General features: G+C 42.5%; 2 protein-coding genes across 2 annotated transcripts; both read left to right on the top strand.

The window, feature by feature from the left end:
- The first annotated feature begins 4,060 nt into the window (after positions 1-4,060).
- Positions 4,061-18,087, top strand: OVCH2 (ovochymase 2). Its single transcript, XM_038137994.1, is given in 16 exon segments — positions 4,061-4,408; positions 6,220-6,414; positions 7,552-7,711; positions 8,298-8,356; positions 8,359-8,478; positions 9,571-9,594; positions 10,358-10,429; positions 10,432-10,447; positions 10,547-10,695; positions 11,108-11,381; positions 11,572-11,674; positions 12,792-12,978; positions 13,524-13,769; positions 14,042-14,185; positions 14,474-15,760; positions 17,748-18,087. Coding segments are annotated over 15 exon segments (2,166 nt in total). The 5' UTR covers positions 4,061-4,215; the 3' UTR covers positions 14,698-15,760; positions 17,748-18,087.
- Positions 18,088-18,112: 25 nt separating this feature from the next.
- On the top strand, positions 18,113-24,943 carry LOC119701177 (NADH-cytochrome b5 reductase 2). Its single transcript, XM_038137415.1, has 9 exons — positions 18,113-18,213; positions 18,321-18,467; positions 19,088-19,160; positions 20,220-20,326; positions 21,322-21,451; positions 22,172-22,255; positions 22,810-22,895; positions 23,455-23,554; positions 24,494-24,943. The coding sequence occupies exons 1-9, from the start codon at positions 18,199-18,201 to the stop codon at positions 24,664-24,666; spliced, it is 915 nt and encodes a 304-aa protein (XP_037993343.1). The 5' UTR covers positions 18,113-18,198; the 3' UTR covers positions 24,667-24,943.
- Positions 24,944-25,502: the final 559 nt, after the last annotated feature.

The raw sequence follows: 25,502 nt of genomic DNA, 5'->3' as shown, positions 1-25,502 counted from the left end.
GATTTTAAGAACTGAGAATTCCTAATTCCCTCAGCTTTTCAATTTATTGGTCTTTGAAGTAATGTGAAGACTCTGACTAAAAAAGGTGAATGCCAAGCTCCCCTCTCTCAATGTGAGCGTGGATGGTGGCTTTTAAAGCATAATAAAACTGAGGTGAGTGTTTTGCTGGTGCCATTCAGGATCTTTCATAGGCTTTTGGGGAAATGGTAGGCAATAATGGGCTTACCTTGAGAATTAGATTAGATTTTTTTTTTGCTTTTTTTTACAGCAAACTTGGAGTCATTGGAATTACAATAGCTTAAAACTGGTGAAAAATAAGTTTGTTGGAAAATCAAAATTCCTGCCCAACTATTGAAACATAAATACATTAAGTCCATGTTAAAACTAATCTGCTTTCAGTTTAGAATGATTGGATTCAGAAGAATAGTACATGGATTGTAAGATTTATGAAGCTTCGTATTTCCAGACATTATATCTTGTTTAGAATATGATAGCACGAATTTCATTGAGCTCAGAAAACTGAGCTTTTCCAGTTTTCCTGCAGTGACCTTGCAAACTGTTAGGATGTGACCAGTGACCCCCAAAAGCACAGCTCGTCGTATTTAAAAAATCAAAGCACAACCAACCCCCAAAAAACCAATCCCACTTAAATCTTGGCTTTTTCTACTGATCTTCTAAGAGGTTAATTACTAGCCAGCATTTGCTGCTCATTGTACCCTTCACTCCTTGTTCCCTCTTCTCTTAAACTTTAAATTGTCACTGGGTGAGTACATTTTCCATCTTTCTTCCTCCTCTGACAGGAGCAGCAACATGAAGAGACTTTTCCTTCAAGAATTAAACTTCCTCTTTCCTGCACTTGGGCCATCCCAGTGGTCCACTGACCCAGTGGAGCCTGTGTTCCCTCCCACCAGCCCTGGACTCCTCTAAAAACCCCTCAAAGCCGGCACAAAAAGCAACTGGAGGGCTCTGATGATGAACATTCTCAATATTCTTTGCTTTCTCTCGGTCTTAAACTCATTTGGGTGTGTGCACGATTGTTTTTTAATGGCCTCACAGCAAGGAGCAGCTGTGCACATTTCTACAGCACTGAGCACGCTTTGGTTTGCAAGCATTTCATTCTCCCAGTGCACGGCAAAAGAAAGGGCAGCCCAGGCTGACTAACCTTGATCAATGCCATTATTTTGGGGCCAGCAGGAACAGGCTCTGCCTGCTAAAACATTTTGGGACAGTTAGTGATTTCATGGCTTTGTTTTTCTCGCTGCAAAGCTTTGGGACACAGAGCCAGCTCTGCGCTGAGATTCAGAGCAAAGGTGTGGCTGGAGATCCGTGGTGGTGCTGCAGTTGATTTGACCTTTGCCTGTGGTCTGTTGAAAGCTGAGTTGTTAATTTTGCTGCTGGTTGTCATCATTGTTTTGTGTTTCCCCTGCCTGCTTGGATTTTTGCAAGGGCCCTGCAAAGTCCTTAGCAGTTGTGTTTGTGGCTCAAACACAAAAAAGGGGGAATTGTGGAAGAGGTTTTACAGCAACTGCTGCGAGCCAGAGAGCAGTTTGATAAGAGGATCCACATTTATCCCAAAAGAATTTCCTACCAAGGTCATTGACATAGAAACCAAGAAAGAAAGAAGGATAAATAAGAGAAACCTGCAACTGCCTATTCCAACAAGCACTTTGTTTGTCTCTCGTGACCAAATTGTAAACGTAGGAGTTTTGTAAGGAAGTAGAAAAAGCATGCATGCTACAATAAAAACAGGTTTGAAGCCTTCTGAAAACGGAGTGTGTTGCTTTGTATTGTCTCTGTCTCAGCTACAAGAGTGGCCAGGGTGGTGCTGGTCAGGAGTGCTGCTGCCAGAGCCACCTGCCAAAGCTGCCAGTTTTAGGGGCCACAGCAGCTCCCCAGTGGGAGGTGCCTCTGTCTGTAGTTGTGATATTTTATGAAAATCCCTTTGCTAGGATTTTCTCCTGAGAAGCTGAAGGGCCTCAGCTCCAAGTGTAAACAATTTGTTATCTGCTGCTGTGGGATGCAGCAGGTGCTTCCTCGATTGGTCAGTGTGGGATGTTTCTACTTGGTGGCCAATCCAGGAGGCAGCAGCTCTGGGACTCTCTGGGAGTCACAGAACTTTGTTATTCATTCCTTGCTATTCCTGTCTCGCCTTCGGATGAATCTTTTCTCTCTGTTCTTTGTAGTATAGTTATAGTGTAGTCTTTTTTAATATAATAGATATCATAATATAATAAACCAGCCTTCTGAAATGGAGTCAAGATCTCTCCTTTGCTTCACCAAGTCCTGACTGCCCAGAAGACCTACAGTAATAAATAGTGACCCCAGACGTGGCAATATCTGTCTGCACAGAGGATAAAGGAAACAGCTGCAGGAGAACTATAAATAGGTAGCAGAAGAGGAGAACACAGAATAACAGGACCAGAAAGCCTCCCCTTCTGTTCTCCCATCCCAGGTAAGTGCAGCTTGGACAGAACATGCCCCCCCTGTGCTTTTCCTGTCTGACCCCTTGGATGCTGCACAGAAAGTGATGCCTCTCTGTGAGAAACTGGAACGTGCTGATTGTTTCTCCATCTGCCCATTGTTTCTCCATCTTCTATTCCACATCAGTGGCTTGCGTAGCATCACTCATAACCATGGGGATTGTTTATTCTTGTTTTTATGCCCTCCTGTTGGGGTGGATGAGCGCAGAGCCCTGCTGTACGTGGAACTGGTTTGGGGGTCTGGAGGGTTTGTTTTGTCCCTGTAAAATACAAATGACTCCCTGAAGGGAAAACAGCTTAAAAAAGTTTTTGATTAGTGCTGGAATCATGTTGGTGATACAGGTTTCAGAAGTGCCAGAAATGGAGATTTCCTTAGGATTAGTAGGAAAACTGCACTCATAATAAATTCTGCATCTGTAGCAGAAAAAAGCAAACAACTGCAATTCAAAGTTTCTAGGGCAGGGTTTATATTCAATTCTTATAAAACTGCATATTCAGAATAAAAGCTGGGGTTTGTTATTCTTTGACTGGCACGGGAAAGGATGAAAAACTAGAATTGAATAAACACATAAATGATTGTTGGGGTGGTCACTGATGGTGGATTGGGGGGGATAGTTATTGAGAGCCCCTTGGCCAAACAATAAAACACTGGGCATGCTGCCAACAACATTATAAACTTGTGGTGTGTTTCTCAGGTCTGTAATATTGGCTAAGTATAAAGTGTGCAGGAAATATGAAGTTTTGCCTCCTCAAAAGCTGTAGAAATTGTTGGGGCAAATAGCAACTGATTCTCTCCCTGTGAGCTCTATTTCCATGTGTAGATCTGCCTGGGTAAGTTGCTAGCAAAGCATGCCACAGTAAATTAATTTTGCCTCAAAAAAAAAGTTTCAGAGAGGGTTTCAGTATTTTACAGCACAGACTTCAGTGATGGTGTGTAGAAGAACCATGATGTATTAAATTTGGTGTCTTAGGTTGGAAATGGGGGTGTGTGTTCTGTCCCCATCTGTCAGAGCTGGGGCAGTTCTCTGCTGTTCATTGGCAGTTTTTTCTTTATCTCTCCCACAGCCAATCCTCCCTCCAGGAGATCTCTGCTGTCCATGGCCAGTGAGTGTCCCTGCATGGCTGAGAAAATTCCATCATCCCATGGGAGGTGCTCTGCCCAGGGGAGGAGCCAAGCATTCCTACCTGGATACAATCTGACCCTGGGAACATCACAGCAGCCTTTGCCCACTGCATTCCCAGAGGAGCAGCTTTCTTCTGCCCTGCATTCCCAGAGGAGCAGCTTTCTTCCCCACTGCATTCCCAGAGGAAGAACAGGCCCATCTCCAGCAGCCCTGGAGCTTCAGAGGAAAACTCCCCCCTTGTCCAGGATCCCTGCTCCAGCAGAACCACAGCTGGCACTGCAGGAGGGCTGCAGCCAGCATGGAATGGCACTGCTGCCACCACCCTGACCCACAGGGTGTCAGGTTGTATTCTGACTCTGACAGTGGTTTATTTTCTTTTTTTCCTACTATTGAATTTGTGGTTTTAATTTTCCTAGTAAAGAACTGTTATTCCTACTCCCGTATCTTTGCCTGAGAGCCCCTTAATTTCAAAATTATAATAATTCAGAGGGAGGAGGTTTACATTTTCCATTTCAAGGAAGGCTCCTGCCTTCCTTAGCAGACGCCTGATTTTTCAAACCGAGGCATTTGGAAAACTCATCAGTGGAGGTAAGTGCTCTGTAGCTGGATTAATGAGTAACCTCTCCTTCAGTGAGTTGCTGGTGCCCTGCAGTGCAGGCTTTGGGGCTGGGTTTCCCTCTCTGTGTCCCAAACCCTCTGTGTTTCCACTCAGCCCCAGGATGAGCCTTTCCCCCAGCCAGCTGCAGCTGCGGGGGCTGCTCTGTGTCCCAGAGCTCTGTGCTGTGCCAGCTGCTCTGCAGAAAGGCAGCAGGGAAATTTCACATCTTTTAAAATAGTTTCAGGTCCTGGTGGTTCTGCTTGGCAGTGACAAGCTTGGGAGGCAGTTGCTGATATCAAGAAGCTGCATTGGTTTCACCCTCTAAGTTATCTACATGAAAGTTTTATTTCCATGAGTAATTCTCACAAAATTTTGCCTGATTCCTTGATGATTTAGAACAAATAATGTTAAGTGTGATTAATGATTAAATAAATAAAATTAAATACTTTCAAATTTCCAGCAAGGTCATGATTTATCAGGATACCCATGGGGTACAAACAGAATGCAGCAGGTCTTCCCTTTCTTTGTCTTATATCTTAGAATCTAGAATATCCCTTTTCTGGAACAATTAATGATAGCAACTGTTCCTGCTTCCTTCATGAAGATTTATTAATTTAAGAAAAAAAATTAAAGAAAACAAGATAATTAAAGAAAACAAGAATGGAAACCAGCAGCTTGTAAAGGAGTCAGGAATTGCTTGGGATTAAAAACTGCAAAGGATAAGGGCTTTTAGAGTTTATTAAAACACAGATAATAAAAGTTTGGAATAATATGTATAAAAATTAACTTATCACTTTTAAACTACTCTTGCATTGGAGGATAGAATTATTCAATGCTGAAAGAAAAAAATATTTTGTGAATCTGATTTTTAATTTTTAAAATTTATTTATTCCCATATGCCAAGTACTAAATTCTTTCTGGTAAAACATAAATCAAATTTTCCAAAAAATTTGTCTCTCTTTCCCCTGTCCTTGTGTCTTTGCACAAGGGGAAAAAGGTGTGTGGAGTGATAATTAGGGAAGAATGGAAAAAATCAGATAAATGAACAGGCTCATTTCTAGAGAAAGCCTTTTTTATTTAAAAGCTGGTGTAAGTAGCATTGTGTCAGCCCAATTGTGTCACTGTAATCACTTGCATCAGCCATGCTGAGGTGACAGCAAACCCCTTTTTTGTAGATGTTGGATTCACCTGGTAGGCTGGAGAATCCCACATTTCCCAGACAATCTGTACAAGGGTTGGTCCTCCATCCTTTGAGCGCACCCTCCTGCCTGCCAGAGCAACAACAAAATGGTCCATGATTATGGATTTTTCACAATGGAGAGTTTAACAGAGTTTGCAGTTAAATCTATTAGAGATGTGTTTTCGATGAGTTGTCATTGAAGTTTTCACCTTAAGGAAAAAAAATTAAATTGTGACCACTGCTGGGTTTGAGAAGTGCACTACAAAGAATTTCTCTTTTACAATTTGCTGCTGGGCAGAACTGGTTGCTTTGCTTCTGTCTTTCTTAAAATCCAACCAAATGCACTGCAGATAATTGTTTCTGTAAGTATTCTCCTTTAGAAACACATAAAGGGTATCAGCTTCACTCGGCCATCGTAGATGATGATAATAATAGTGGGTTAAGAAGTAAATTTGGCATAGTTAGAGATGTTCTGGAGAATCCAGCCACTGTTGTTGGTGATCAAGGTCTATTTGTATTTTGACTGTTTGTCAGAAGTATTTTCAATACGAATGCTGGTTGTAAACAGATTTCTGAAATTCATAATGAAACAGCAATTTAGTTCCAAAATGATTCCAAAACTTGCTTGAAAGAGAATTTCTGCTCATGTTTTTCTTAGCCCAGTTTAGCTTTTAGCCTGGGCAGTTTGTATTAGGGATTATAAGATCTGTTTCCTGACATGGCAGAAAGACTGAATTTTGTACCAGGCCATGCCTTCCAATTGCATGTTACCAAAACAGAAATAAAACTTGAATCCAGACTGAATCCTTCCTTCTTTTCCCCCTTTTCCTCCCTCAGATCCTAAGCGTGGGCAGAAAGTGCAAGAGACCAGCCCGTGGAGTTATTTTACCCTTTTTGCTCTGATTGTTGGGGGAAACCAGGTGAAGCAAGGCTCACACCCATGGCAGGGTTGCACAAGTGAACGTGGTTTTATCTGCAGAACAAAGCGCTGGAGAAGAGAAGGATTTGGGGTGACCTCAATGCAGCCTTCCGGTACCTGAAGGGAGCCTACAAGAGAGTTGGAGAGGAACTTTTTACCAGAGCAGGGAGTACAGGACCAGAGGGAATGGCTTCAAGCTGAAAGAGAAGAGGTTTAGATTGGATATTAGGAAAAAATTCTTTACTGTGAGGGTGGTGAGGCACAGGCTGCCCAGAGAAGCTGTGGCTGCCCCATCCCTTGAAGTGTCCAGGGCCAGGCTGGATGGAGCTCTGAGAAAACGGGAAGGGCAGGCAGGATTGGATCTTTAAGGTGCCCTCCAACCCAAGCCGTTGTGTGATAATGTATTATTCAAGTCCAGCCTGATTTTAGAAAAAGCAATGAAACAGGTGGAGATATGAAATGCAGGGAGCCCCCAGCACAGGGAATGACTGGCATCTGACTCCATTGATTCAGAAGGCTGAACAACTGCTTTATTAACACTGTATTATACTACATTACACTCTACTATATTAAAGAGATACAATACTATATGAAATAATACTGAAATCATACTAAAGAAAAACCCATGACTGTCTTGAGACAGCCAGGACACAGCTTTGAGTGATTGGTTAATTAATATAAACAACCATCACCAGAATCCAACTACCAAATCCCTTCAGGTAAACAATCCTCCTAACACATTCCACATGTGCAAAAACAACAGGAGCAGAGAATAGAGGTAAGAATTGTTTTCTCTTCCTCTGAGGTTCCTTGCTGGGATTCCCAGGAAATTTCCTTGGGAAGTTGTGCCTGCCTGCTCTCTATGAAGAGAGCTGCGACTACATGGAGAGGACTCAGAACCCATCCTGCTTCCTGATAAACCTTTGTTTATGATTTTTATTTTGTTTACCACTCTTTCTGGAAGAGTAGCTGTAGTTGAGTAATCTCAAAATGGGATTTTGCTTCTATACCTACCTGTGAATTACTTCAACATGGGTAATCACAAAAACTAGACCTGTATTTGAATTTTGAAACATTCTGGAATTTTTTCAAGTAAAACCACTTGTATACAAAAAACTGGATGTTGGCCAAAACATGCTTGTGACCATAACATAGCTTAGAGCAGGCTTCAAACCAGTTTTTGTGGTGTATTAACAGTGACATTAAGTTTACCTTCCAGCTTTCCTTCTGAACATTGATTTGTGTTTCAGATGGACTGCTCCCTCAGGTGTTGTATGAAGTCACTCTCCCAGTCCTAAACAGCAGAGAGTGTTCAAGAGCACTGTCAACTTCAATGTAATCCATCCAAGGTGACACCATAGTGTGTGTTGGATTTCCAGATGCAGGAAGAGATGCCTGCCAGCACACAGGGCCCTGTGTGCTTAGGAGTGTTTCTTGGGAGCTCTGTGTGCCAAAGTAAACAAATTCACTGTAAATTGGGAGGTTTGGATGTAGGGATTCTTTCAAAAGTCCCCTATGGGGCAATGCACTTAATGACATGGTTCCATGTTAATTGTTGTATGGGTTGTAGGACAGGTTCCTGAGAGCAATTTTGCAATGTACCTCAGTGCAATAACGTTTAGGGATTTCTAACTTCAGAACACTTGATAAATTAATTGATGTTGGAAACATCCAGAGGATGAAAGGAGAAAGAATTGGATTACAGGAAGGAAAGGAAGTGGGATAAAGGTTAAGTGATTGTTCCTCACTCCTTTTTTACATGCTCAAGCACATCAGAGATGAACCCATGAGGGAATTAATCTGTCTCTCCCCTTCCTGACAATCCTGACTAAACACCCCAAAAATGTGCATGTCTTTACAGCTCTTTTAAAGCCAACTGTCCCCTGTGTTGCAGGCTTTTAGTAAGGCACAAAAGAGACCCCAACAAACTCATTAAGGCTTGCTCAGCTGTACCAGCTCTGGCTCCTGGGATTTTGCTGGGCTTTTTTCCAGGGAGACCCCTTTTGTGCTGAGGCAAGCCTGGGGCCTGGAGCCTTGCTGGTGTCATCTCCTGGGGATGGGATGTGCCTGCAGCTGGACAGGGAGTGAGAAGAACAAACATTACAACAGAGGATCCCTGGGAACATTCCCAGACCTCAGCAGGGTGTTGTGCTGGCTTCAGGAGAACATGAGTGCTGGCAATTGAGTCCCCACAGTAACGCGTCCCTTGCTTGTGACAAATCCTCTGTCTCTGAACATTTTATTTAATTTTATCTTTCCTCAGGATACAACACTTACATGATTTCCTGTCAGAGCAATGCAGCATTTCACAGTCCCTTGAAGTGCAACTGACAGGTAGCTGTCAAAACCAAACTGGGAGCATTGTAAATGCACTTTACTTCCTGTTTGGACCCTTTTTTTATTTTTAAGAATGATCCTTTTATGCAGCTAGCCAGTTAGCATGTTTATTGGAATTTTTCTTTTTTTTTTAGTGTAAATTCACTAGTTGAAAGTATCAGAGATTCCATGTGCACCTCTTTGAAATCACTTGTCGTTTTTCTCAACTGAAACATGTTGGATCAGGCATCTGACAAGAGCATGGGGACAAGCCACGCTCAGAAGTGCTTTTGTTCACTCTTCCCAAAAGGCCATGAATTCCCTCTGTGCTAGGGAACAGTGTGTGACCATCAGGCACCACTGCCAAAATCATGGAGCTGGAGATATAAATGGCAGGGGTGAACTTTACTGGGGGTATACAAAACTGAATTGACATTTTCTTCTATTTTGGGCTAATTTTGTTAAAGGGATTTGGAGACACTGTTAAAACTTACACAGAGAACTGAAAAACTGAGGGAGAGTTATTTAAGAGGTTTAGTCAATGAGAAGAAAATAACTGAGAGGAGAAAAATAAAATTTCCTGTTAGAAACCATCTTCAATTGATGATTCAAAGAAGGAACACCCATAATGTCAGAGAAAAATTAAAAGGGTTTAGCTTCTGAAAAAGTGCTGCTCAGACTGAGTAGTGGCCTGTCAAAGCATGATTCATTCTGGTAGTGGCTACTCCAGAACGGTTTGTTCCAATGTCAGCATTCCCTGAACTTGCAATTTTGTTTTGATTCCAAGCCCTAGTTTATTGTAGCAACTGTGCCCCAAAAAAAACCACTGGGAGTTACCTCAGTGCCAGCTGTACAAAATTGCCATTTCACATGGACAAAAGTAAATTGTGAATATGAAACTGCAGTAATTTATTCTTCTTTTTCCACCCCTTTCCCTATCCCTCCTTCATTAGATCTGAAAGTGGAAAGCTCCACAGGTGAGTACATTACTTTCCCCCAGTATCTTTTATTTGTGTCAAAGCATAAAAAGCCCTCCCCAAAACAACTGCAATTTATAAAGGAAGAAACCTTTCTGAAAACATTTTTGCCAGTTTTTATTGGTCTTCCCAGGATGCTGCAGGTGCAGTAATCTAATAAGTATTTGACTCCTTAAATTTGTCTGTGTTTACATAGTTGTTGATAAATGCTGCTCTCACTGGGTTACCTGGCAAGCAGAAGGAAGGGCAAGAGGAGATTATTTTTGTGCTGTTGTGTTTCTGCTGACACTTGACCAAAGAGGAAAGCTTCTGCTTCTTCTATTAAAGTAATTTTTAACAGTGCATTGAAACGTTGCAAAAGTCTCCCGCTGTAACAGAACCAAGGGAATAATTTCAGATGGGATGCCATGAACATTTTTCTTGTGCCCTGGGGTATCCATTCTTCCTCACTGAAAATTATTTCTACTGAAATCTTCATGGAGACAAGAGTTTCTTTAAGCTAAAAAATAAGCACTGCCATTTACAAAAAAACTGAGAGTCCATTGGCAGGGCTTCATTCTTGCTCCCAGATGATGGGGTTTAAAGCTGATTTACCAGAATTCCAAATAAAAGAGAGAAAAGACACAGCATCATTCTGCCAGCAGAAACAAAGTGCAGCTGCGCAACCCTGTCTCACAGTATCCTCCAGATGTTTGAGATTTTTGGTAGAACAGCTGATTGCATGTGTCAAACCTAATTAATTTCATTATGATTTAACTCACAGTGTTTTGTAGTGTTTAGGGTGGCAAACTCTGCAAGAGTGAAGGGGAATTACATTTTCCTGGAAGGCCTGAACAGTCTATCAAAACCATCAGTAAGCAGAGAAAACAAAGTCTTCCCCCAGAGAATATTCCCCATACAAGTGCAGGTTTTGGTTGCATTTTTGTGAATGGGAACTGATTTCTTATTCCAGATTGTGTGTATGGACTCTATTTGTGCCAGAAGGGAATTACATATGCCTTCGTTTCTCCCACTTTTTCTGGCCAGAAACGTCCTGTGATTATGATTCTTTATCAGTCTATTCAAAAGATGACAGACTCATGGGGGAGTTTTTGTCCCCTTGTTCTTTGAAACAATCATTGAGGTTGGAAAAGACCTTTGAGATCTATAACCTGCCAGAGCACTCCTCATTCTAACAGCAAGGGCACCCAATGGGGTGGTGGTTGATTGTTTCACTTGCTTGATTGATACATTGAGACATAGGATCTGAAATAAAAGAAAAAGAATGTGGGAGGTGAAGAGGTTGGAAAATGCCTGGTAGGGAATTGTATCACATTTCTGGTGTCAATGATTTTCAATTTTTAATAGTGTGAATCTATTCGGGCTAATGGATTAATAAGGAAAGTAGAAGGATGAATAGGAAATTTCCCTTTAACCCTAAAATTTTATGGCTAAGTAATTAAAATGGTACATGCAATTTTCTCAAGTAACTGAAGGCTTTAAACAGTGATTATTCTCTAATGTTATGTTTCAGGGAAATTCTGTGGAGGAGATCTTCCATTACCTCTTTTGATTGGCTCCAATAGCATAAGGCTGAAATTTGTTTCTAATGATGAGGATTATGGAACTGGTTTTTCCATTACCTACAAAGCTCTTACACCAGATATTCTTCCTGGTAAGTTTAGGCCAAGTAATGTGCCTGCCTACACTCTTGGGTGGGGACCTGGAAAAAAAAGTCAAGAGAAAATAAACCAGAGGAAACTCCTGTGGTATTTCCGTGTGGATGATGCTTCCATGGGGGAGCCTTGAGGCAGGCAGCTGAGGCTAAAACACGTCCTGGAGAATTGTGTTTGGTTTTTCTGTGCACAGCAGTTCACCAGCCATAAGGACGGGCCCAAGGGCCACCTGCTGAGTCTTAAAAGAACTCCTGATGTTCCTGTTCTGACAGCATTTCCAGCTGGTGCTTTCCTTTCCATTTTTGTCTGCCTGGATTTCCAGCTGCTGGCTGTCCTCCTTGAAGAAGGAGAGTATGCACTGCCCAGAGCACTACAGCAACCTGGCAGGCTGTCAGTGGATTATCTGTGCTCTAGAGGACCACGTAGTCAAGGGATAACATGAACATGTGTCTCCATGTTGGAAATGGGCACCACTGAGTTAACAGGAAATGATACAGCTAAGGACAAACAAAATCAAGCAACATGAGCATGAATAATGCTGCTGGGTGCAGTTAAGAGGAATCACTATCCATCCCAAAAGACAGGTAGGTTTGGATTTGTCCTTTAGGTTATGGTAAAATAGGATTTCCTGGGTTAAATTTCATCATGACAGGTTCTTCTAGAAAATTTAATATTTATGTATCACCCGTGAGAGGTCTGAATGTCACAGCAACCAAACCTTGCAGGAATCATTCACAATCCTAAAGACCCTGTAGATCTTTGAATTTTTTTCCATATGACTTTCACAACAAGGTTCACTCTTTAATTTTTTGATTTAAAGCTTACATAACAGTCTTTTGAAGTAGAAGAGAGTGAAGATAGAGTGAAGCTATGAAAATACGAAGATTTTGAAAACATGAATGTTACTGAAGAAGAAATAAAGGTTATAACAGGTAAGACAACCTAAGTTATGCTTCCTTCATGGGAATAGAGAGTTCCTTTTGGACTATAAATTCTCAAAATGATTATGATTGCAGTTGGTCCAGATTTTTTAGTAAGATATTTTGAGGAAATAAAAATATGCACAGTGACATTTACATGCTTTGGCTTTAGCAGAACCTAATTTTTCTTGTTTCCTTCATCTTGCTAAGTGATGTACAGCAATTCAATAACATTTCAGCTACTTCCTTTGGTGAAAACAACTGCAAAGACTACAGAGTAATTGAAAGTGACAATCAGCATTTTAGAACTGCCCTTTCACCCTCTAGTAGTCTATAGAAAACTGGATGAGTCGCTGTTCGTTGTAGGTTTGAGGCTAAAACTCCTGAAGGTAATGGTAGCTTTCATCTTGGTGAAGCTCTGTTTTTGCTAGGATCATCTCCTCATGGTGGTCTAAACATTTGGATCCTATTAAATGAGGGAAATGGGAAGATTTAGCAAAAAAGAGGGAGGTGGAGCTTCAAAAGCTGTGGGGTTGCCCTTAACTGGAATGTTCTTTACTTCTCCCAGTCTTAACCTAACCTCTAAAGCCTTCTTGGAACACCAGTGCTTTCTGTTTCAGAGGATGCTTGTGGGATGCCTTCAAATCAGCCCAGGTTCCTCTTCAGTAGGATAACAGAAGGTGAAGAAGCTGTGCCCTACTTGTGGCCTTGGCAGGCCAGTGTGCAAACTGCAGATGAGCACATCTGTGGAGGAGCAGTCCTTGCCCAAGAATGGCTCGTCACAGCTGCCTTCATTCCAGGCGAGTGCAGTGGGATGAGCCCTGCTCTGGGAATGTCTGTAGCTGCACAGGGTGTCCCTGCAGCCTGCTGCTTCCATCCAGCAGAATTGATTGATACAAATCAATCCTTCAAAATAGTTTTTAATGTAAATGCGATTCCCAAATTCTCCATGATGAGGCAATCCAACAGCCTGAACGCTGATCCTAATCTGCATTTGCACAACAGCTTTTGTGTGACTGTCAGCACGGATCTGTGCCTTCACTGAGCTCCAAAGCTCAGAATCCCAGAGGATGTGGGAGTGAGAGGTGCATTGTCTCTGTGCTCACAGGTGACTGTCACCAACACAGAAAGATTAGGGCACAAGTTGCCACTTGGCTCACACTGAATAAAAGTTTTTCCAAGACTCTCTTCCTACCCTTGCTGGATGGAGTTTTCTGCATGTTCCCTATTCCATGTCACAGATGCATAATCTTGATTTGTTAATATCAGAAAGCTGGCGGTTTCTGGAGCTGCTTTTAAATGTGTTCCCTTCTTAAGGCACCTCGGAAATTTATAAAACCAAAGTTACTTAAAGCCTCGCATTCCCGAGTCTTCCATAAAATGTCAATGTCTTAGCTTTCCTAGAAAAGGTCAATCAAGCAGTATTTTATCCACCCAAATTTTAACGAGACCACTCTGGACTCTGACACTGCCCTGCTGCATCTGGCTGAGCTCTTGGAATTCACCCTCTCCGTGCTCCCGGTGTGCCTCCCTGCCGGGGAGGAGGTGCTGCAGCCCTCGAGGATGTGTGTGGTCACAGGGTGAGGTACACCTGAAGGAGGTATGCAGTCTTTGCAGCTTGAGCATGTTGTGGCTGTGTTTTAAATACCACATTCTGTGCTGGATCAGTCCTTCTGTCTATATGTTAGCTTTTGGAGAACAGACACGTTAAAAAGTTTTCACTTGTGTAAGCTCAGCTAGACGTGAAGGGACATGGGTGGGGGGAGAGAAATCAGGTAATTTAGATTGAGACCATTTGAAAAGGAGAGGAGTAAAGCTTCCTTCTGGAACCACTAATTCATGCCTCTACTGGATGATGTGTTTTAATTCAAGACAGAGGAAAGGGGAAAAAACTGCAGCAGCTGGAAGTCTCCATCCTGGCACCTGACATATGTCAGAGCTATTACATAAACCTTCCCAGTAAAGTGATCCTGGGGATGATCTGTGCAAGATTCCCTCTGGAGGATGGCAAGGACTAAGTTACCCTTGGGCCAGGTGGATTCTAGAAAGGGAAGTGCAAAACCTCCCAAAGCTGTTTTCTTGCAAACAAGCTGTGGTGGTTCACAGTGCACGACTCCTTAGCAGTCAAATTTTAATTACCCATATTGCAAAAAGAGTTACTACCCTTGAACAAAGGTTGTGCCTTTCTTTTGTCTTTTAAAAATGGAAAACCCCAAGCACGTGAGCAGCTGGGATCTCTCCTTGCTGAACTGAGAGTTTAAAAACAGCAGGAGTGATGTTGGCTCAGGATAAGGTTCCTTTGTCCTTGTGCAGGTGATTCTGGAGGCCCATTAGTTTGTCCTTCAGGAGACAACTCGGGGTTTTACACTCTCCATGGAATCACTAGCTGGGGCTTGGGATGTGGAAGGAAGAAATACCCAGGTGAATACACCAATATTCATTTTTTTGGTTTTTTTTTTAACTGGATCAAGATGAGTATTAATAGTAGTGGTATGTATGAAAAAAAAACCCAACAAAACAACCATTAAATTAATCCTTTTGCTATTGTTAGATGATTAATTTGAGGTCTTTTCCAGGGTGCCATTTTTATATTTGGGTGTCCAGCACTCCCTGAGGTCTTGGCTGTTTAAAATATCCCTAGCTGAATGCCCAAAAAAGAAGCAAACTTAAATCAGCAGTAACTTCTGAAAATCTTATTTCTTCCAGTTGTATCATTATTCTTCCACTCTCTACTGCATTTCATGTGTGGATGAATGTTTTCCTTGCTGTGGCTTTGCAACTTCATTTCTCAGGGTTGGGAGGAAGTAGAGGAGCAGGAACTGACACATGGTGGCAGCTGAGTCCACTTTGACAAGTTTACAGCCTGTCTTCATTGATGAACTTTGCAGAGTTTGCCCTGTTTTATTCTTCTTCTTTTTTTTCCTGAGCTCCCCATTTTTATTGTGTGACTGTCAAAAGAACAGTTCTGATGGATCCCATTGTAAAACATTCCCAAAACACAAATGTCATTGAAAACAAAATTTGGTGGGAGCATGCAGGTTTCTTGGACTGATGAACAGATTCCAGAGTAGCTGATACTTACCCTGGGGAATTTACTACTGATTTACCTGAACTGAGAGTTTGGCTTTTCACGTGTGTTGGAGCAGTCACAAATTACCTGCAGCCTTCTGACACTCTGTTAATCCATTTTAGAAGGGAAAAGAGGGAAAATAAGCCACATGAGCCAAGCATGTCCTTGAATGTAGTGCTGGAGACTGTAAAAATACTGCAGGATATTTTTAACACAGTTTCTGGTTTTACAAATTGTTTGGTGTTCAAACAAAAGTGTTTGAAAAGACAGGTGTTACAGGCCAAGGGACCATGCAAGAACTCATAGCTATCCTAATTAATCTGTGCATTAACTTGTAACTAGCAGTTTGCTTAATGGCCAAAAGGCTGTTCACACAGAAATCTGTGGTGACAGGCTCCAGTCAGCTTTGCAGACCCTTCTGCTCTCAGCTGTAGTGTTTAAAACTAGATTAGTAGGACAGTACAACAGGTAGCAAAAGAATAATCCTCCTTTGACCCAATGGTCCAGATAATAACTAAAAGGTAAGATATCTCACTTAGTTTTTGTTGATATTAATAGCAAAAATATTTAGAGAGTTTTCCCATACAAGCATTTCATGGCAGTAACCCTCCTTTTTTATTATATTAGTTTCGAACTTTGGTTCTTAAGTTTTTTTTAAACTTTCAATTTTATTCTGTAGCTGAGGGAACAATAATCTCACTGATTTTGTTCTCCAATGAATAAAATAAACATATTTCACCACTTCTCTTCACTGTAAAGTTTGAGGCAAAAGCCCACAAAATATTGAGTATGAGGTTTTTTGTGAAGCTATGAAAATACTTAACAGTGGAAGGATTATGGGCAAATTGAGATTTAGTGATTCAGATTGACAGCTGTGTTACATTATTGATGGAGGGTGTGTGCTCTATCTTTGCCAAGCTCTCCGAAGAGATCTTTAGAAAGAAATGGAAGGAAAATATCCTTTGTAAATTTTTATCATAGCAGCCTGTTAATGTTTGGGTATGGTGGGAGTTGCCATTAGCTGACTGTCTCAGTTTATGCTGGGAGCAGATGTGGATTATCTCTCGGCTGCTATTCTGTTTTGCTTAACAGGAACACAGTGACTTTTATCTGTTTATTAGTTTAAGACAAGGATTTCAAGTGGATGTGCTCAGAATAGCAAAAATTGTGTGGGAAGAACTACAGGTGAAGTCAGCTGTGATGATATTGAATGCAGTGATAAATTGGTATCTCTTATGAAAATTCCTGTCTTAAATTCTATCTTAAAATGTCTGCTTTTGATTTGATTGTTATGGCACTAACTTTTTGCTTGGCTACTTGTTGGCCTTTTGTGTTTCTCCTAGTATGATTTTACAAGGAGCCTAGTTTTGCTTTTGTTTGTGGCAACTTTTTGGTCTCTCGTAAGGTGCCAGTACCTTTTAGCAACAATGTGAACTGTTTTCTGATGCAAATTAAATTAAAAAAACCTAACACAACTAAAGAAAATAATAAAAATTTACTTTCAATGCTGATCATGTAATGGGATTCTATTTTAGTTTTTAGGTGAGGCTCTGTGACCATAGGTTGTTCTGGTTAGCTCTGGAATGGTGCCCTGCTCTCTGTGTTTCTCTGCCTGAGGAGGTAGCACATTCCGTGCCCTTCCTGACCCTCCTCCCACTGTGGGTCTGCCCAAAAGGACACGACAACCCCATTCTCATTAGGATCTTCCCTGTTTTCTTTTACCCTGGCTTTGTTTCCCTTGCACTTTTCCAGAAGCAGCACGAGGGCAGGTTTATTTCTCATTTAGCAATCCATTAATTGCCATGCCTTGGGTGCACAGAAATACTGCTATTTCTTCATCTGAGCTGACAGTTCAACTTTGTTGCCCTCTTTTTTTTGGTGAAAAACACTAATCACTTGCTTTTAAAATTTTAAAAGTTTAATAGTAATAAAATGGTTATAAAAATAGCAATATAATTAGAGTAATAAAAATTTGAACAATTGAGATTAGGACAATACAAGACAATAAGAACAAAGAGTTACGGACAGTCCGGGTACCTATTTCTGGGCAAAATAACCCCTAAAAAGGACCCACGTTAACAGAGGATTAACCCTCAAAAGCAACAGCCTGTTGCATATTCATACACCTCACACATGATGCATAAATTCCATTCAAACAAAGGATTCTGTCTGGTCAGTGTCAACTTCTTCCTCTGAATCCCGACAGCGTCTTCAGGGCTGAGCAAGGCGGGAAGAAGTTAGTTTCTTCTGATGATGGAGCAATAAATCCTCTTTCTCTGAAAGATTTAGGTGTCCTGAGGCTGCTATCTGGTGCGAGTACCTCATTCCTTCCTTAAAAAAAAAAATCCCACATACATAGTTTCTATTTTAACATTATGTTATTACCTAAAACTATATTTGAGAAAATTAATACAGCATAACTAACATAACACATAAAATATTCATCCTTATATTTGCGAAAAGCCAATCATAAAACACGCATTTTTCACGTTTTCTATTTCTTCGCAGAAGGAATTGCCAGGCGTTGGAAGGGGCTGCCCGTGGGGTCACCGTCCCTGGCGGTGTCTAAGGAAAGGCTGGACGCGGTGGTGTCCGCTCACAGTTTGGCCTCGGGGATCTCAGAGCCCTTTCCCAACCCCATCGATCCTGTGAAACCAAGAGCTCGGCTCTCGGGGCAGCCTGACCCGCCCGGCCTGAGGGCGGAGCGGGCTCCCCGGAGCGCCTGGGCCCGGGCGGCACCGGGAGGAGGAACCGGGAGGCGGCACCCGAGGAGGAAGCGGGAGGAGGAACCCGAGGGAGGATCAGGAGGCGGCACCCGAGGAGGAACCGGGAGGAGGAACCCGAGGGAGGATCAGGAGGCGGCACCCGAGGAGGAACCGGGAGGAGGAATCGCCGGGCGGGGTCTGCGCGGCCGGGGCTGAGCGGGCCCGGTGCGGCGGGAGCTGCGGGCGAGGCCGCCATGGAGGCGTTTGCGGTGAGGGGCCGGGCTGGAGCTGGAGCTGGGGCTTGGGCCGTGCCCTCACCGCCGCCGTGCCCTCACCGCCGCCGTGCCCTCACCGCCTGCCCTTCTTCTCCTCCCAGGGAGCGCCTGTGGCCGTCGCCGTGGCCGTGGTGGCGGCGTCTGCGCTGCTGCTGCTGCTGCTCCGAGGGACGGCGCGGAGGCCGAGCGGCCCCGTCACCCTGCAGGACCCGCTGGCCAAGTACCCGCTGCGGCTGCTGGACAAGGAGGTGCCCGGGGCTCCGGGGACGTGGGGCATCCAGGGGCCGAGGGCAATAGGTGCGCTGGCCTGGGAGGCTCCTGACCCTGGGCTATCCCAGAGCAGGGCACGGAGCCGTCCGAGGAGGGCTGTGTCCCCCGCAGCCAGGCTGTGATGCTCGCAGGGTAGAGCAGGGTGTGTGAAAGCGTTTATGGCACGCTGCGAGCTGTTGTTTCCCGATGCTTTGCGTGTTTGCGTGCTGGCTGTGTGCCTCCCTCGATTCCTGTCCTGGGTGCACCATGAGAAGCAAGCCCGGCAGCCAGAGCTTCTGCACGGCTGCGTTGCCTGATCTTTGGCTGCAAGCATGCGATGTGCTCGCTGGCCTTGGGCACAGGGTTTCCTGCTTTTATCCATGTAAAGATGATTGTGCAGGCAGGCAAAAGTCACTCCTTGTGGAAGTAAAGAGGAGAAGACTGCTTCTGAAACTCCTGGTTATTTTAACTTTGTTTTTCAAAGCCGTTTCTGTGTCCTTTCCCAGCATTTGGTTTGCAAGCTAACAGAGAGCAGGCTTGCTGAAGCACATTGTGTTGAGTAGAGTTTGAAATTCAAAGTAGTGGTGATGCTGATCTCATTCTAACTTCGGTTTTTTAGGAAATCAGTCACGATACTAAGAAATTCAGATTTGGGCTACCCTCCACGAATCATATATTAGGATTACCTGTAGGTAAGTACTGTAAACAATGACTCGTATTTCTGGTTTCTCACAGTTCTTGGACTTCTGACTGTGAATTTAAGGCTCAGCAAAGCAAGGAGTTGAAAGCTGCATCTGAATGCTGCCGTCTCAGAGAGAAATGTCAGGGGTTGTATTTCTGATCTTTTGTGGGTGCTTTGTCCACTTGTGTGGTGTAGGCTAGAAATGGTGCAGTGAGATGGAACTGAGCCTGGTGGAATTTGTCACCAGTCAGGGTATAAGCAAGAGTGGTATATGTCGAAGCTTTTTCATATTTCTTGTTTGCATTCTACTTCCATCTGGTCCCCTCAGTCTATTGGCAGTTGCCCTCGTGGTTTTGGCAAATACAGTCACACTGTAAAGGAGAAAGGGGACAACACTGCTGCCTGGGAAGATGCTGAAATGTTCAGAGCTTTTCCTGTGCATGTGCTTACCTTTGAATTACACACATTTCCATGCAACTTTATCTGGAGTTCTGTGGCACGAATTTCTGCCTAGGATTGGCCTTCTTCCCTGTGCCCTGGAACACTGATAGCCCTGAACCTTGGACCTTGAGTCAGTGCAGATCTGTGCAAGGGGAAAGTCTCTCTCTGATCTGCAGATGTGGCTCTGTTTGTTCTGCACTGTTTGGCAGTTCCCTGAGCTATATGGCGGGTGTCAGGGTCATCCCATTCCCTGCTGTGAGCGTGTCCTTGCATGCTGCCTGCTTTTCTCCAAACTCTTCTGGCTTGTATGGGAAAGAGTAACGGAATTGACTAGACAGATGGTAAACCAGATGAGATGTGTTCTGCAGTGCATGTGTTTATCCAGGTTCATTCTTAAGAATTTGGGAATGAGATCCTGAAACTGTATTACTTCCTGGGAGATGCCTGCTCTGTGCTGAAAAAAGAGGAGAAACTGAATGTTTCATGCAGCATTTATGTGGCAAAGATTTGCTCTGTCATTGCATGTGTTACACATGCAGGTTAAACGCAAGCAGGTTACAATACCTGCCTTTCTCTCTTGTTCTCCAGGGATGAAAAAGGTAATCAGATAGTAATTCTTTCTCCCCAGGCCAGCATGTTTACCTTTCTGCAAAAATCGATGGGAATCTGGTGGTTCGAGCCTATACCCCCGTTTCCAGTGATGAGACAAAGGGTTACGTTGATTTAATTATAAAGGTAAATTCTGCTTTCCCTTAATAGAGATAAGTTGCTAACTGGAAGGAGGGCAAGCACTTCATTTTAGTGAAAGAGTTTGTTTTCATTTAGTAATCATATTTCGTCGTCGTTCTTTCTAATTTTATTCAATTTCATTTTCATCAAATCTCGTATTTTTCAAATAGGGTGACTGCACGGCAAACAGCTCATTTCACATTGCCCTTGAATAGTAAGTTGGATCCTGTGTGTCTGCTGTGTGGCACTGAGGGATGACAGAGGAAGAGTAGAGGGAGGAGAGAATCACTTCCCTGTCAATTCTTTAGGAATTTCCCTAATATCTTTGATTTGACAGTGCATGGATACTTATCTCTCTCCCTCTAGATGCCTGTGCTGCTGCTACTGTTTAATGCAAACAGCTCTAAGCAGAAAACAAGTCACACAAGGAAAATCCTTTAAGCTCGGGGATGCAGGATTAAATGATCCCAGGACTTCTGGATTTCCTAATCCTTTTCTACGATAGAGTTTGTCCTCAGGCAAAAAGCTAGGCTTTTTTAAAATAATTTTTTGCATGTTCTGTTCTTCATGTTACAAGGGTGGTGAATTTGTTATGAGCTGCTTAATGCTTCTTACATGCTTTGAAAGCTGAAAAAGCTGTTGTGTGGCTGACTAGGAAAGATTTAGAAAGAAAAGATGCAGCAATGCTGTTTTCAGAAGGAACAGCTACAAAAATGGGGTGACATGAGGCAATAGTGAAATGAGGGCAGCAGTACATAATCTGCCTGCCACCCATCCCTGTTATCCTGGCTGTTTGCAGGGAGCAGAGGGACATGTGCCCAAAAGCACATTTTACTGAGTTTGGCTGCTTCCTGTTGCAAGGCTCAAGAGAAAACTGAGAGCAAAGGATTGCCTGGATTTGTTTCTCTGGTGTTGAATTTCAAACCTGCAGAATTGTTTTCTGCAGATACTGTCTGTAGGAAGGTTAGTGGTTGATAATGTGCAAATAATTGTTCTTACAGGTCTACCACAAAAATGTGAACCCCAAGTTTCCAGAAGGTGGGAAGATGTCCCAGTATCTAGATAACATGAAGATTGGAGATACCATTGATTTCAGAGGGCCAAATGGACTCCTGGTCTATAAGGGGACAGGTATTGTGACACAAAAGTGGGACAGCAAAAGGGAGGTATTGGTTATTTTCAGAGGTGCTTTATAAAACTTGACAGCTGTAGAGAATCTTTTTTTTTTTTTAAGTGGAAAAGAGGAAAAACCACCTTTCCTACACTTGACCATGAGCCTGTCAGAGTTGGTATGATGGGAAAGAGTACTTTGTGTATGGAATAACTGATGAGTGTCTCACTCCTGGGACTATAAATCTGAAAAAAAATGCTATTGCATTATATTACTGAGAAGTCTGCACTGGAAATAAAATATCTCAGCTATATATGTGGAGGGAGATGCTCCAGATGCTTCTTAAGCAAGTGAGGTTGTGGCTTAAAATGTCCTCTGGGGATCTCAGTGCAGTTACTGAATAACCAGCTGACTGAGAGCCAGCTCCATTTCATAATTAAAATCAGGTCTGAGGTGACTGTGAGGAAATAAGCTCAAGAGAAGTAATCCTCTTGTAGGATGCAAGTGAAAGATTTTGCACTGATCTTGACTGAGAGGAGCTGTGCATTTACATCTCACCTCAGAATGCTCAGCACTTCTCTGGATCCTGACCTCTCTCCTGATGACTCTTTCTCAGCAGAAGGGAGGGATTCCCAGATTTTTTTTTTTTTTTGTTAATTGATCACCTGTGGTAATTTATTCCCATGGAATTTGTGTCCATGTTTGTTTGGAAGCTAATAGGTTTGGAATATTTCTTCTAGGTACCTTTCTTATCAAGCCTAATAAGAAGTCTGAAGCAGAGAAAAAGTTTGCAAAGCACATTGGGATGATAGCTGGAGGAACAGGTAAAACTAATCCCATCATGTGGGGTGTCTAGAGAATGAAAATGTTTTTTGGAATGAAAATGTTTTTTGGATTGAAAATGTTTTTTGGATATATGTGAGGACTACCACTGTACTTTAGTAGCAGAGTATTTACACCTGCATTTCTTTTCATTAATTGCTTTTCGTGGTGGCAACACCGAGGCATTCCAGTGGTTTGAGCTCAGTCCTGGGGTGTGGCAATCTGAGGGTTTGAATACTAATTTTACCTTGTGACCTCAGAGAACTCACTTCATCAGTGACAAAAAGAATTTTAAGAGAGTGTCTTGAGGGGTAAAATTACACGATGGAGAATCCTGAAGAGAAAAGCCCTGAGTACAAGAATTGTGGGTTTGTTTTGGAACTGTTTGTCATAATACAAACCCCCAATCTCTGCACTCCATGTGGTTTAGAAATCCAGAGGTGTGTAGCCCTGTGCAGACTGAGATCTCATTGAAGACTTGAAGGGAGGCAGCATTAACAGTGAAACTGTAGCCATGGAAAGAAATACCCACTTTAACCATTTTGGTTTTTAACAGGAATAACTCCTATGTTGCAGCTGATCCGTCAGATCACAAACGATCCTAAGGACTCCACAAAATGTTACCTTCTTTTTGCTAATCAGGTGAGTGTTCTGACCCATCTGTTTGTTCTTCTTTAATAGCCTACTTGGTTGTGCTGGCCTCTGAGCTTTTTAAACTGATGGCCCATGTTTCATACTCATTCACACTTAGCTGTCTCCTCATGGTTTCACTGAATTCCTACATCAGGGAGTAAATACAGCAACCAGATCCTGATCCCTCTGCTCATCTTAGTCCTTCACTGATTTCAAGGAAACAGGATTTGTTTCCACTAATCTTTTTGTACAGCTAACCTTCACCATGCTGGTCCAGGGACATTTGCCAGGGCCAGGGACAAATCCAGCTTGCTGTGATTTTAGCCTGGATTAAAAAGTTGTTCTAATTGCCATCTTTAGGACTGTGTTTAGGTGGCTGCTCAGTCTCACAGTTTGTTGTTCTTTACAGAAGCCTGTGATGATAATGGCTATCGTGGAAGGGACGAAATACCAATTACTTTCTTGATTTGCATAGTTTCTATCATTGCATTTGTTGTGAATGGCAGATGAGTTCACATCAGAGGGCTCCTGGGATGGTTTAGAGCTAACCAGCACTCTCATTTTGCAGACAGAAAAGGATATATTGCTGAGAGCTGAGCTAGAAGACATTGCCAAGAGGCACCCTGAGCAATTTGTGCTGTGGTACACCCTGGACAGACCTCCAAAAGGTAGGGACATATGGAAATGCCTTTGCTTATCCCTGCCACAGCTTCACTCATGCTCAAGGGGACAGCAGAGTAATGTCAAGTGTTCTTACACTTTGAAACTCCTCAGAAACCAGCCTTACCCCACACCCTGTTTTAAAAACAGATCTAAGCCAGGTGGGCCTTAAAAAGTGTGAGCTTGTAATTAACCTCATTTGGGTCAGATGTGTTACTGAGTGCATCTTTTCATGTATTCCAGTTTTTGGGAGTTTTCATCCAAAGTTCAGCTCTGTTTTGGGCTATCTCCCAAATCAGGTTATGTTAGCATGTTGTTGGCACTAAACTGTTCAATATCTGTAAATATTATGTGCACATCTTTGTTTTGCAGCAGCTCCAGATTAGATTCTAGTGAAACAGAGCTGCAATGTGTATGGATTAAGCATCATTTTCCTTCTTGGCTCACTTCAAGTGGCAGATGCATTCAATAATACTATACTGCTTGAAATAGTTTAGCATCCTTTCCTCTTTTAATTTGTTTTCTCTTATCACTAAACGACTTGGAGAGCTTTTGTTGACATTGAACTTTGTCACCTCACCACTCCATCTCAAAAAAAAAAAAAGAAAAAGAAAAAGTACAGGTCTCAATACCTCTCCCTGCCACTGGGTGATGCCTCTTCCCTGGAAAAGCTGATTCACTCTTCCTTTTTATTCCTACCTGCTCATTTCTTTTAAATTTTATAATTTATTAAGACCTCCATGTCTTATCAACCAAATCCTTGTTATCTACATGCTTGTTGTCCCTGTGGAAGGGGATCACTAGGTTTGAGCTGAGTGAGAAATTTAACCCTTTCCTGGCTTGCAGTGATGGTGCCATAATTTGATTCTCCTGCTACTTAATGAGGTTTAAAGAGGTTTCAGCCTGTACAGAGATTGGGAGTAACTGAATTAATTTCTTTGTTGCAGACTGGAAGTACAGCTCTGGCTTTGTCACTGCAGACATGCTGAAAGCCCACCTGCCTCCCCCTGGCAGTGAGACCCTCATTCTCATGTGTGGGCCACCACCAATGATTCAGTTTGCCTGTCAGCCCAACCTGGACAAGCTTGGCTATCCCAAGAGCAGTACATTTGCTTACTAACACTGATGTCACCTGGTATCTTTTTTGGAAGTACTGCATATTTTTCTACAGGAACAGTTGATGTGCAACTGTGCAGCGACTGTGTGTGTGTGTGTTTTTTAACACCTTGATGTAATTTCTGTGGTTTATAACTTCATAATTACATTGTGTGTTTTAATACTAAGAAATTGAGAAGTCATCTTGAATTGTGCGGGAGTTACTTAGTCTTACCTCTGGAATTAGTATAAAATATTAATTCTGAGGGAAAAAAATAAAGATAAAAGGTCATCCACATGGATTTGTGTTAAATCATTCCACAGTCAGCAAAAGAGAGGGGAACATTCAGAATTTATTCGTAACAGTCAAAGAGTAAGCATTTATACCAGTGTTATGCTAATTAGGATTTCTTACTACATATATTTAAAAGAAGTATCAACTGGTTTGTGGATTGACTATTCACAGCCAAGTTAGCACAACAACACACTGAGTTGTAAATACAGCATTGAAAGAAAATAGGAAGCCTTGTGTTTGGAATATCCCAGGGCAGCTGGAGGAGCCAGTCCCATTTGCAGTGCTGTAATAAGTCTGTTGGCTAATTGACCTGACAAAGTATTTAAAATGCCCATGGTACCTGAGCTTCTCACTAGCACTGACTGCATTGCCAGACTGGTACATCTCATAGCTTTTATTAAACATTGGTAGTTTGCTGATGCATAGACTTATTTCCCATTTTTCTGAATTTTTCTTTCGGCAGTTTGCAGTGATTGAAAAGAATTTGCCTTGATTTTACCACTGTGGGCAATCAAATCATGTGTTTATCTTCTTACAGCTGACCATGCAGTGCAAGGTCTGTCATG

The sequence above is a fragment of the Motacilla alba genome, chromosome 5, assembly GCF_015832195.1.
Source record: "Motacilla alba alba isolate MOTALB_02 chromosome 5, Motacilla_alba_V1.0_pri, whole genome shotgun sequence".
Taxonomy (NCBI): Eukaryota; Metazoa; Chordata; class Aves; order Passeriformes; family Motacillidae; genus Motacilla; species Motacilla alba.
This window is presented reverse-complemented; position numbering and strand designations above follow the sequence as displayed.

What these genes read in the sequence shown, in the direction of transcription:
- LOC119701177 (XM_038137415.1), top strand. An exon ending in ACCTTCTTTTTGCTAATCAG is followed by an intron (nt 22,896 to 23,454) that starts GTGAGTGTTCTG and finishes CTCATTTTGCAG; the next exon opens with ACAGAAAAGGATATATTGCT. An exon ending in CCTGGACAGACCTCCAAAAG is followed by an intron (nt 23,555 to 24,493) that starts GTAGGGACATAT and finishes TCTTTGTTGCAG; the next exon opens with ACTGGAAGTACAGCTCTGGC.